Consider the following 13,043-nt stretch of genomic DNA (forward strand, 5'->3'; position numbering starts at 1 on the left):
AGATGTAAAATAAGCACAAAGGAAAAAATCACAACATAAAAAATTACTGGGGTAAAATTCTGGGACAGGGGCAAAATATAACAAGGGGCAAAATGTTTGGGGAAAAACATCCTGGGGGCAAAATGTGTGGGAGGTGAACATTCTGGGGGCAAAATGTACCTGGGGGCAAAACTTCCTGGAACCAAGTTTCATAAAATGCAATATCGTGGTCAAGCACCCCTTTTCAGTTGTAGTTTTAAGGGAAGAAATGCAACAACTTCTGAAGTCTGTTCTTTCCACAGCAAAGCACTGGTAGGTTACAACAGCTCCAGTGTGTCAGCCTGTGAACAGCAATGGTAAAGAATGAATTAAGCAAAAATCCAGGAAGAAAATGTTTGCGAATTAGAGCTAACACATTATTCATCTGTTTTCCAATGGCTGTAAGTAGTGGTAAACACATGCATAGTCAGAGTAGTAGAGACACACTGCATTAAAGCAGACTGCTTGTTAAGCCAAGGCTTTCCTACACTTTTTTTCTTTAAATTACTAGAAAAAGTTATAGCCACCTGTATGGCCAGCCCACCACATACACCATAAACAATGTTTACAAAGCTACTCTGTCAAAACACAAGGAATGTAGGGAATGTCTGATCAGCTGCAAAAGAACTAACAAATGTTGACTGCTCTAAACCAAAAGGAGCTGTTACCTAGTGATGGAAGCTTATTTAAAAGGATGCCAGATTTTACACGTAACACCAATGTTTGCTCACTAGCAAAAACACTTGCAATTTTGTCTGTGAAAATCTCCTTGACCACACAATCAAATATGACATTATGGCTAACAACCAGCATGGCTTTAAGCCAGGTTATGGCATAATTACAACCATCTACAGCATTACTGGCCTCACTACAAGGCAATATACTAGCCTCAAAAAGCATTTGAAAGAGTAAACCAATCCCTCCCTTAAGGCACTATGGCAAGGACTGAAGCTGGTGAAATATCTGTCAGAGAGATCTGTTCCTACCTCTCTGACAGAAGATTTAGAATTACGAATACTAATGTGTCATCTGACAGCAGTGTATTCCCAGTCTCAGACCGGAGATATTTTGTTCTGTTTGTTCATAAATATCCTTGTATATGACGTTGCCTACTAAGCAACACACAGATGATGTTATAGTTCTTAGACTGGATACTTTCTCCAAAAATTTTGTAAGACCATCTACAGAAAGATTTTAGCCTGCTTTGGCTCTAACTACTGGTAAAATAGTTTACTCATCAGTTGCACTAAGACAACAGTGGAGCTGTTTGGTACTGATGACAAACTGCCATATTGCCACTCATTAAAATCACTGCCATCATAAGCACAACTATCCCCTTATTCACATAAAAAGGTATCTTCCATTTGTATTTATCTAGCACCTCTTATTCAATTATCAAACTGAAAACAAAATTACTCAGGCTCTGAGATGATTAAGAGTCTTATACAAATTCACCATCTTACAAGCAAGGGAGACCAGTACAGCCACTGGAATCAACACTCTCATTTGAAAGTTACTGCTAACTAGTTAAATCTCTAAACTCCATACATATCACTGAGACCTTGCATACAGCCATAACCAAAATGCTCCTTTTCTTCTCTTTATGAAGTAACTTTAGTAGCACCGCACATTTATTCAAAGGGCTAAATGGCTACTGATGACAACAAGGGTTTCCCTTCCCCATAACTCTTTGAATTGTAAAGGAGAACTGCACCCACAGACTTAAAAAACATGTTTATTTCATCATGGTTTGGTGTTTACTACATTTTAACTCCACTCTGGGACTATTTACAGAGTTTTAGATATTTTTATACGTAATTTTTGTGTCTGACCAATTGGGGTCTAGCATCTTGAAGTGATCCTGATTGTTTAGTCTGCCTCTAGGTATCCCACAATGCAGTGCTTGTCTGTAAAAAAATTACACCACACAGGCCTCTTTCTACCTAAAGTTACTGTCACTGCATTGATTTCACATGCATACACTGCTGTCTTTCAGTCAGTTAGTTTTAAGTAATATTTCATATCGTTCAATGACTGCTTAAAACACAAACAGTACAAATGCCACAGAACAGACTTTCAAAGTGCTTTTTACTGCTGCTTCTTTTAGAATAGCTAAACTGCAGTATTTTGTGAAGCCTCAGTTGTACTACTTCGACTTATCTTCCATTCTCCTTCACACCTATCTTCCCTAGCTAGCAAAGTGCTAAGGGTAATTTGAGCTGTTACCTGCTGTGATTCACAGATCACAGTAGGAAACTTGACTCATGTACTGTTTCCTTGTTCTAGCCTTTACTTTCTGTATGGGTAGGTGAAGGACAAGGGAGCTGTGACATCACAGCATGGGTGGGCTTTTTGGATGATTGTGGTGATGTCAGTTTGGGAAGGGAACTGGTTAGAAAACTACATGTATTCATTGATCTTGATGACATCAATGAATTGGAGACTGCAGCAAGCTTTTCCAGGGCAGGATAAAAGTTTTTTGAAATTGAAACCACCACAGTATGGTAAGGTAATGTTCTAGTGGAGAGAAACAGTTGATTTAAAATAGTTTAAATGCTGTATTATTGTTTATTCATTCAGGGACTGTAATACTGAGAAAAAGGATAGAGAAGTTGAGCATATAATACTAGAATCCTTTTGTTGTCCTTTAAGCTACTATATGGTAACCACTGTCACCTGCTTAGTAATAACCTCAATTTCAGCGGCTTGGCCAATTCTGTTACTTGGTAAACCAGGATATAGTCTGTCTACTCAGACCAACATTCAGTCTTTCAACTACTGAGAGATCTTTCTCTAAGGTTGTTCCAGTGGTGATAATTCAATGCCATATGATACAAGAAATATTAAAGAATATCCATCTTTTAGGAAGAAATTCATGAGGCACCACAAGGAAGATATAACTGTATTTACAACCTAGATAATCAGTAGCTCCTATTCATTTAGAAAAGTGCTCAATGCAATCCACTTCAGTACATTCCATATTTACAGTATTATAACTGAGTTTGCTACAAAAATAATTAAGTTAAATGTGTGAAATTCTATTCAAATGTGGAAGCATTTTTAGCATTTTACTCAAATACTTCTGCCATAGCAAAGTATACTGTTTTCTCATTGTAAATACCGTTTCTCTATTTTCTGATACTCGCATCTGTCTATATGTATGCTATTCCTATGAATATCCTTCTTCACTGTAATCAACTATAGTTGTCCCGGATGTATATTATGGCATTGGAACAGTCTATTTACCCAGTTAGCAAAGAATTAATCAGTTAATCAATCAACCAGTCCATTAGTCCAGGAAACAACAACCAACAAGGTTCACAAAGCAATGACTCACCCCCCCGACCCTCTCTCTGACTGTTGGTTGAGTAGCCCCAGGGACAGAAGCACAGAGCCTAATTCAAACTAGCTTGTACTTAAATACAAGTGTATTTGCAGCTATGAATAAGCAATGATTATACACTGTGATTCAGAAAGGGGAGAACATTGAGTAATTTGAGTAGTCCCTAATTAAATGCAGTCAAGATCTGTTCATCCCTGCTGTGTATAACCAATCTACAGGAAAGTCCCCAGGAATAGATGGTATTCCTGTTGAAGTTTGGAAGTTAGGAGGGAAAAAACTGATAAAGAGCTGGAGGTTTTTAACAGTATTTTAAGAGGAGGAGAAGTAATAGCATCCTGGAAGATGATGGTGGTAACTATGATATCTAAAGCAGGGTAAAGATCCATCTGATCCAGCTCCATACAGGCCCATTTCAATACTAAACCATGATTATAAAGTGTTTATGTCCATAATGGCTAAAAGAATGGCAAAAGTGATACTAAAATTGATAGATATAGATCAGTGTGGTTTTATGGAGGGGAAGCAAACATTTGACAATATTAACAGAACATCAATGATCCAGAGGGAAGCAGGATGTAAGAAAATGCCACTTTTATTGGTGAGTCTTGATGCAGAGAAAACATTTGACAGAGCAGACCAGGACTTCATGAGCACGGCAATGGAAGCATTTGCTTTCTCTGATACAATTATAAGGTTGATTAGAAGAATATATGAGGGATCAGAGGCATAAATTAAAGTAGGTGGGGTTCTTTCCAATAATTTCTGCTTCAGTAGAGGAACCAGGCAAGGTTGTTCGCTTTCCCCTTTGTTGTTTGCATTATATTTAGAACCATTGGCAAAGAAAATAAGGGACTCAGAAATTCAAGGATATAACTGGTATGGTAGTCAGTAAAAGCTGGCTCTATTTGTAGATTAGATTATTTTATACATGACAAATCCAGAAATGGAGATTACAATGTTGTGGAACATTTAAGTCAGTTTCAAATCTACTCAGGATACAAAATTAGTGAAGCTAAAACAAAGGCAATAGCGGTAAATTATGTACCCACCCATGAATTGATCCAACAATATCCATATTTATGGGAACATGATAAAATTAATTATTTAGGAGTATGAATTAGAAATGACTCTGTTGTGGTAGTAAAAGGTATGTGAGAAGGCACTAAGCAGAAGATAATACAAAAACTGAGAAATTGGAAGCTTTGTTGCATGGATATGGAAACTAACACAGAAGCCATTAAAATGTTTTTAGTCCCTTTAGTCTTATACACAGGTCAGGCATATTTTTATCAACCAGAGGAGAAGCTGTGGGCAGTAATTAAAAAAGAGTTGTAGGATTTTATCTGGGAAGGGAAGACAGCAGGGGTCAAGTGGGATAATCTTATTTTTCCAATAGAACAAGGCAGACTAGGATTACCCAATTTGAGGGGGTATTTTAAAGCAATACGGTTGAGGCTCTTATACATAGCACAAGCAGAAAACTATAATTCAAAGTGGAAAGGAATGATGCTGATACAGGGATGAAGCTCAAGAAATGAGAGATTGGAATTTGGGATGCAGACTCTTAAGGAGAACAACAAAAATCATACAGAGTATTATATTCATAAAATAGAAATGAGTATTCTAAGAACCAAACTAGCAAGAGAATGGAGAAAAGAGATTTTGCCGATAGGAATGACTGTGATCAGAAATACAGATAATAGGCAAGAGAGGGCTGGAATTTATTGGAGAAAACTGGCAATAGAACCAATGTATTGGGAGCAAATAACCAGAAAGGGAAAGGTAATAGAATGGGAAGAGGCCAATAATTTATTTGGACTGCAGGTTACAGATTGCCTTCACTGTCAAGGACTGATATCAAGAGTATAAGAAAAAGGGGACTCCTGAATGAAAGACCAGCATTAGTGAAGTTTTTAATAGGATCTAGATCAGAAGCTGCTGTTAAAAACGAATAATTAGTAAAGCATATAACATATTGCATGATAATTTTAAGAATCAATCAGAGGAGCTCAGAAAGGATTGGGAAGAGAGACTGGATAAGCAATTCAAAAAACAGGGAATGGGAGGACATATGTATATCTCCCAAATATGCAACAAAGTCTAGAATATTTAGGATCTTTGCCTGGAAGTGTTTACATAGGTATTTTTATACCCCAAATAGACTCCAAAGAATTTTTCCTCAGGTGGACAGAAAATGTTGAAGCTTTGATAGGCAAGAAAGAGGTGGCTGGGAACATATTTTTTGGGAGTGTAATGAGCTGGCATAATTTAGGGATTCCCCGCAAACTGCTCTGGTGGAGATCCTGGGAGAGCAGATTGGATTGACTAGGGAGATTATTTTCTTGAGTTATGATACAGAATGGGAATTGCCTAAACATAGTAAAGCCTTGCTGAGTCTAATTATGGTGATTGTCAAAAAAGCAATTACTAGAAAATAGAAATCAAAGTCTAGACCAACTATGCTAGTAGTAGTAAATATAGTAACAGAGATAAAACAATTGTAATTGGGATCATTAGAAAAGAAGGGAACAAACTACATAGGAAAAAATGGGAATTGTGGGAACAATATATGCAGAGCAGGAATGATATTTAAGAGGCAGGATTTGAATGAGCCATATAATGTTTAACTGACAATGACATGATAGATTATAAGTGATGTATAATGTTTGCAACTACAGTTATTTCAATGGTGTCTGTGATGTATACTGTTTGCGACTAAAATGGTGTCATGCTGTTAATCTTTCATTTATAAATGTAAGATTACCCATGTCATATGTGAAAATGTAATAAAGATGTTTGCTGGCAAAAAAAAAGATCGGTTCATCCCTCTTCATCCAATCCTGTGGCTGAGTTGTGTGTGCATAACTTTTTGACATACTAATCATTCAGTGTGCACTGTGTGCCAAAAGAGCAGTCCTGTTCTCCTACAGTAGTTACACATGTACCTCTCAAACTCTTTAGTACAAGAAATCTGAACAAAGCTTAAAAATAATGGAGGTACAAAGGCCCAAAAATAGGTCCACATTTTAAATATTGCTCTTATAAACTTAGGAAGTTGTTAGAATAACAGGACCTGTGCTAACATACATTTTCTGAAGGATATGAAGTCTGAAATTCAAATATACTCACTTATTTTCCAGAAAACTGCAAATTTTATGAGGAACAGACCAAAGCTATTAGGCAAAAATATGGACAGTTGAGAGGCATGGCTACACATAATATAAAACACTGTAATAAAATGTCCTTATATTTCATGGCTTTTATGCAGTCTTATTTTCTGCACATCATGGAACTGCACACAATGTGACATCAGCTCAGTGTTACAGTATTAGGGATAATGACTCACTAAGCAAGGAATCAGTTTTACTGAGCCACCTCATGACTCACTGTAGCCTGACACACTTTTCTTTTTCATTAGTCTTTTTGTTTTGTTGTTGTTAAAAAGGACTCCCTACTGAACCAGTCTCTGCATCTTTAAGCATCACTTAGCATACATGGAGCAGCTTACTGAAAGAGGTCATAAATGTCTTCTACCCAGTTTGTGGACCTGGCTCCCAATTTTTCATTCTAGGAGACGGTGTCCTGCTTATGGATACCTGTGACTGTTTTTTGTAAAAAGTAAAACAGTCATCCTAATTTCTCATATACACCATGGTAAACAATCTCTTTTATCATAATGTGTGTTGAAAGTAAAAAGGGACCTAATATGGGTGGCAAAAATGGTGCCTTAAAATTCTACATGCTGTACAGGAATGGTGCTGTACTTTATATCAATAAAGGTGTCAAAAATCACTACATCATTTTTTCACACACCAATTTGACAACTATGTTTTGCAGCAGATAGCCAGCTTCCAGGGACACTTTTTTTAAATAATACACTGTAAGTCATGCAGTAAGAGGGTATTTGTTTGACATGCAACATCATAGCAAATAAGAACATTTTATAACTAGCTTAATAATCAGCCGTGTGTCCAAACACATAACCTTGCCCCAAAACTCATCTGTTTAAACAAGCTTCTTTTCTACAAACAGTACCTTCGGAGATCAAAATGCACATATAAAAGAAAGAAAAAAGGAACCTAAGAATGATAAATTATGGAACTTCTACCCAAATAAGGCATGTTGTGGGATTTACCTTTTACAGAATCAATGGAATCAAACACAAGGGAAAGACCTCTTTCTTTAAGGCACGTGGGCCATTCCTCAGATAGCATGCGCTGACGGAAAGAAGAGTCATACGGACCAAGGTATGATATTAATGCAGCTATTAATGATATGCGTCCCAGCAGGCCATTTAAGCGTTCTTGAAGAGATCTGATAATTTCAGTGTACTTGTTACACTCACCATCCAGCACCTAAGAAGAAAAAAATAGATTTTAGTGAAATGTCAGTAAGGCAAGCAAAATATGTTCTGTATGGATGGACATATATTTGTCTTAAACAGTGTTCTTTTTTTCAAAATTTCCATAGTCATAAAATTAAATTGAATAATTATGATTAGCTGAAAGAAAATACTTTTGATATGGTTTTATGTATTAATGGTATGACATTGTTAAAGAGCAATTTAAAGCAATCATTCTATAGTACAGCATCTCTAACTTTCCATTTAAGCCATTCACTACATAGCATCAGAGTTTCACATTCCTCAGGCTCTCATGGCCTAGTCAGTCACTCTCACAGTTTATTTACACTTCCATCTCTGCCCCCCCCCCCCATGTTAGTTAAGGTAACGTAAGGAATTCAAGAATGAGACAAAATGAGAGGAGAAGAACATGTTGGATGATAATGGGAGAACAAGGGGAGACTCTCAGCCTCCATTAGCCTTCTGCGTGACTATGATCTCTTTACTTAACCAGATAGTATTCCAGACTGAGTCTGAAAAATGTCCATGTGGATCAGCACTCTACCCAAGTTAATGCATAAGTGCTCATGATGAAGGGCAGCTGTTTGATCCAGGCAGCTTTGTGTTGACATGGGATATGGGGTTCAAAGAAGAGTGAGGGCATTTCCTGGGAAAATAAGGAAACTTAAGATAGTATGGGACAGGTTAATCAGGTGAGAAGGGATGGAATTAGCTGGAATGGAGAAGGCAGCAGGAAGTCATCAGACATGCTGGATGGGAATGGCAGAATGGGAGAGAGCATTAACCTTGTTACTTCCAACACACAAACATGATAAAAGAAAGCTTCTACAATGGTGTTGATGAAAAATGAACTGTTTTACTTTCTGCAAACAATAGGTGTCACGTGTATTCATAACTACAACTCCACATTTCTGATAGGAAGGACTAGAAAAGTAAGGAGGAGAAAGGCAGAGAAGAGAAAGGACAGCATGGAAAGAGATCACAAGAGGTGGACAGGTAAGTGGGATGGCACAAAATTAGATGAAGGGAGAAAGCTGGAGATGAAGTCATAAAAGGCAGGATAATAAGGAGGAAGGACAGGTACAGAGAACAGGGATAAGTAATGAAGAAGAGACAGAGATGTTCATGAAGGAATAAACAACAAAGGTGGAGCAGGACTAAAGTGGGCAGATAGAGCAATCATCCAGATGGGAGTAGGCAGAGAAAGAGACAGAACAGCAGACATATAATATAGGAATCAAACAAAGATGGAGAAAGGAAACAGATATACAGTAGCAGAGGGAGGAAAGCAACCAAAATAGACAGCAAGAAGAGTTAAGGGTTGTAGAAATGGAGGGAAGAATGCTGCAGAGTGTAGGGGTACAGATACGTGGAAGTGAAGGAAATAAGAGCCTGCATGAGGACAATGAAGATGGTCCGATCACTACAGACTCAATCACAAGGGGTGGGAAGTTGGCATAATGGTTAGGGTGCTTACCTTACAAAGAAGATACAAAATGTCAGTTAAACCATCTTTGGAGCTTAGACATGGTAAGGCATGGAAACAGGTGACAACGGTGGTTAACAAAAGACTGAAGTAGATCCATGTTGTGATACAGCACCAATAACATATCAGAGGAGATAATGGTGGTGGGAGCAAGAAGGTCAAACGAGAGGACAGGATATGGAATTAGAGGTAGCACTGTCAGAAGTGGTAAGTCATCCAGCAGCTAGCAGTTTAAGAACAAAAAAAAGAGGACTAGGGAATATAAAGACTTGCTGTGGTAGTAGATATGACAGAAGGGCTTGAACAGGCAGGATGATGTAAGATGATCTGGCAAACAGACAATGGACAGACATTTACTTAGCCCATGTGACACAGTAATGCTTAGATCTGAATTGGAAATGTTCACCCCTTTGAACCAAGTCGGAAAGAGGAAGGAGGATCATGGAAGCAGAAGATTGGGCAACTATTCAGGCAAAAGGCAGAAGGTGAAAGGATATACAAAACATAGCAGATGAACAAACAAGGGTCACTCAGAGAATAGTTTCATCATATTACTTTGCATTGCAAGGGATCTGTGTATGATAGTGGAGTCGAAAGTGAAGGAAGTGAAAAAGACTTGATGGCTGGAGGCTCATTCACTATAGAGAAATGAAAATACCATATTTCATTTAAACTGGTTTTGGATTTCAGGAAATAAAAGTGGACAATAGGGTTTAACAGATGGAGATGACTGCATACAAGCTGTAAAGAAATGCTATCAAAAATACTGTTGCGTATGTGCCATTTCCTTGTTTATTTTAACCTTGCTGGTAAATTATCTATATGGTCTTACACCCAAAATGGTTGCAATCTTTATTTGTATGTACTCACTTTGTACATTGGATTGTTGTAAATTTGTTGGTGAGTTATCTCTGAAATAAATAAAATAGATTTCTGAAAAAAAGTTGTAAAGAAATGACAAAAAAAGGAAAAAAGGAGAAAGCTAACAATTGATATATCAAGTAGGTAATAAAATGTGAGATATGAATATAGAATGAACACCACTCTATGAGGGGGATAATTAAGTTCAAGTTCACATTCAATTCTATCAATCGGAATAAACTGAAATAAAACTACAAAATGAAAAATGACCTGGCATTCTATTATATCTTGGAGAATATACAAAAATACCACACATATAATAAATAAAGTAACCTAAAATAAAAAACAAAACAAAACAATTTAGCTACTTATATGCATTTACTAGAGTACTAATATGTGATACCGTAAATTAAAACAATAAACAATCATAGACTACAGAATCCAGCAAGAAATTAAACTTTATAAAACAACTGGGAAGGTCAGAGCACGGATTAGGCATCCTGGCATTTTAGAAAGAGGAAGAAGATGCTCTTACCCTCAGTTAAACTGCCCTATACTTTTTCTAAACTTATATAGTCCATGTACAAACCAACATTTATATGTTTATGAAATCCACAATTTATTATTACAGTTGACCAACCATTTCTTTATTATAGGTGGTGACTAGAACACACTTACTGACCCCTTGAATGATAGCTCAAACAAAAACAGGAAACAATCCCCCCAACTAACTACATCTATCCACGATCTGATAAATAATTTCAACTTAATTGACCCTTTCCAAATATTTGATCATGATAGAGCTACAAACAAATATACCTACTTCTTGGCATCACACAATGTCTAGTCTCAAATTGACTATTTCCTAATTTCAGATATCTTTTCAAATAAAATTAGTAATTTTGTCCTTGAGGCAAGATCTATCTCACATCACTCTAATATATCCCTAGGTATCAACCCAACACAGCATCTTAATGAATGAGTCTGCAGTCCCACATGGTCGTTAAACAGTAATATCCTTAAAAAAAAGATGATGTTATAAAAGAAATCAATCAATATTTGAAACAGTTTGAGACTGAATCCAATTCATTCTCCATCACCTTAGATGTTCAATGGACTGCTGCCAAAGCTGTTATCAGAGGGATACTCATTCAAAAAGCATTATTCTATAAAAAAGGAGAAAATGTACATTACTGCACTCAATAATGAGTACAAGAAGATCGCTCTACAACTTCAGAATAAACACTGTCTCGACCTAGAAAATAAACTTCATGAAACTCAAAAAAAAAAAATACTCCTTTCATCAACAAAACCATTGCTTAGCTGAATTTTGACTCCTGCATAGATACTCGAAATGGGCTCAAACCCCCTCTAGAACATTGGCCAGACTTATAAACATCAAAGATGGCCAAACTATATATCTGAATTAAAGTCTAAAGGAAACACCCTATGCAGTAATTATGATATTATTAATTCCTTCACAGATATCTTTAGTGAAATTTACAACCCTAAAAATTGAACCCACACGGACATCTATAAAGAATTCCTTGAGAAGATATCCTTTCCCAAACTAAGTCACACTCAAAATAATCTCTTAGCTAGTCCTATAAAGTTGAATGAAATAAAGTTGGCAACCAAAAAACTCAAACCCAATAAGATGCCAGGACCTGATGGCTTTACAGGTGAATTTTACTTAATTCTTATAGGTTCATAGGCTTATTAAACAACTTGCTAAAATTCTCCTTAACCTTTATAATTACATCATTATTAGGGGGATTACTGATAAATATATGAACAACTCTAAAACAATTCTCATCTTGAAACCTAATTCTGACAAACACAACCCTCTTTGTTACAGACCCATTGTTCTCACTAATATAGATATCAAACATTTTGACGTCTATCTAGCAAACAGAATGCAGAAAGTTCTGGCTTCAATTACTTCCCCTGAGCAACTAGGTTTCATGAAGCAAAGACAACTATGTGAAAATACCCTCACTTTAGATGCAATAATGTTATTTCTAAAGAATGATAAATCATCCGAGATATGCACGCACGCTTGATGCCACTAAAGCTTTTGACAATGTGGACCTACACTTCCTATATTTAACCATGCAATACTCCAGCTTTCCTGAATTTATGATTAACACTATTAAAATGCTTTTCAATAATGCTACCTCCTCCTTATGTGTCAATAAAATAATGTCCCATTCTGTTAAAATTACCAATGAAACTAGGCAGGGCTGCCCTCTTTCGCCATATCTTTTTAATATCTACCTTAAACCTCTCCTACTTTTTATTAGTCAAAAACTTATCATCATATACCAAGAGTCTTTGATATAGAGATAAAATATTCAGCATTTGCAAATGATTTGAACATTTATTTCAACCTCCCGAATACTGATCTTCATAAAATTCGTAATTCAATAAGCCTTTTCTCTAATGCTGCAAATTACAAACTAAATCCCTCAAAATTATCTATTTTCCCATTAAATCCTCATAAACACCTGTCTGACATACCTGTTAAATACTCAATCAAATATCTAGGTACAAACTTTATGCACACGCATCAGGATTTAGTGAAAGCTAACTTGAGTAAAGTCTCGGAAGAAATAAACAATGACCTATCCAGATGGGAGAACATCAAGCCATCCTTATTGTCAGAAACAGCTATTGTTAAAATGAATATTCCTCCTAGGATATTATTCCATCTAAACTCCATAAACTTAAATATTCCTATAAATTTAGTACAGAGTACATAACTTCCACCCTTTCTACCTAGACTGTAAAAAAACAGCCGACCAAATCTCTCAAAGTATAAAACTAATACACTTTCGAATCACGTGGTATTCTTCATCATTAAAGATTGTTACATATACAATGCCTTATGCTTGTATACTATCCTACTCTTAGCCTTTCTCTGCTCATGCTATTATATATTTATCTTACTCCTCTTTTTGCTTTATCTTTAG

The 13,043-nt window shown here is 36.4% G+C and overlaps 1 protein-coding gene across 1 annotated transcript in view; it reads right to left on the reverse strand.

Annotated features, from left to right (window-relative positions):
• The window catches only part of LOC122787923 (dynein beta chain, flagellar outer arm-like), a 5,188,001-nt gene that overhangs the window by 1,684,577 nt on the left and 3,490,381 nt on the right, over nucleotides 1–13,043 (reverse strand). Inside the window, exon 71 of the mRNA XM_044054850.1 lies at nucleotides 7,497–7,716. Within this exon, the coding sequence (XP_043910785.1) occupies nucleotides 7,497–7,716 (220 nt within the window). The remainder of the gene's footprint in view (nucleotides 1–7,496; nucleotides 7,717–13,043) is intronic.

Source organism: Protopterus annectens, chromosome 13.part0, assembly GCF_019279795.1.
Source record: "Protopterus annectens isolate FY-2018-M chromosome 13.part0, PAN1.0, whole genome shotgun sequence".
Classification (NCBI taxonomy): Eukaryota; Metazoa; Chordata; order Ceratodontiformes; family Protopteridae; genus Protopterus; species Protopterus annectens.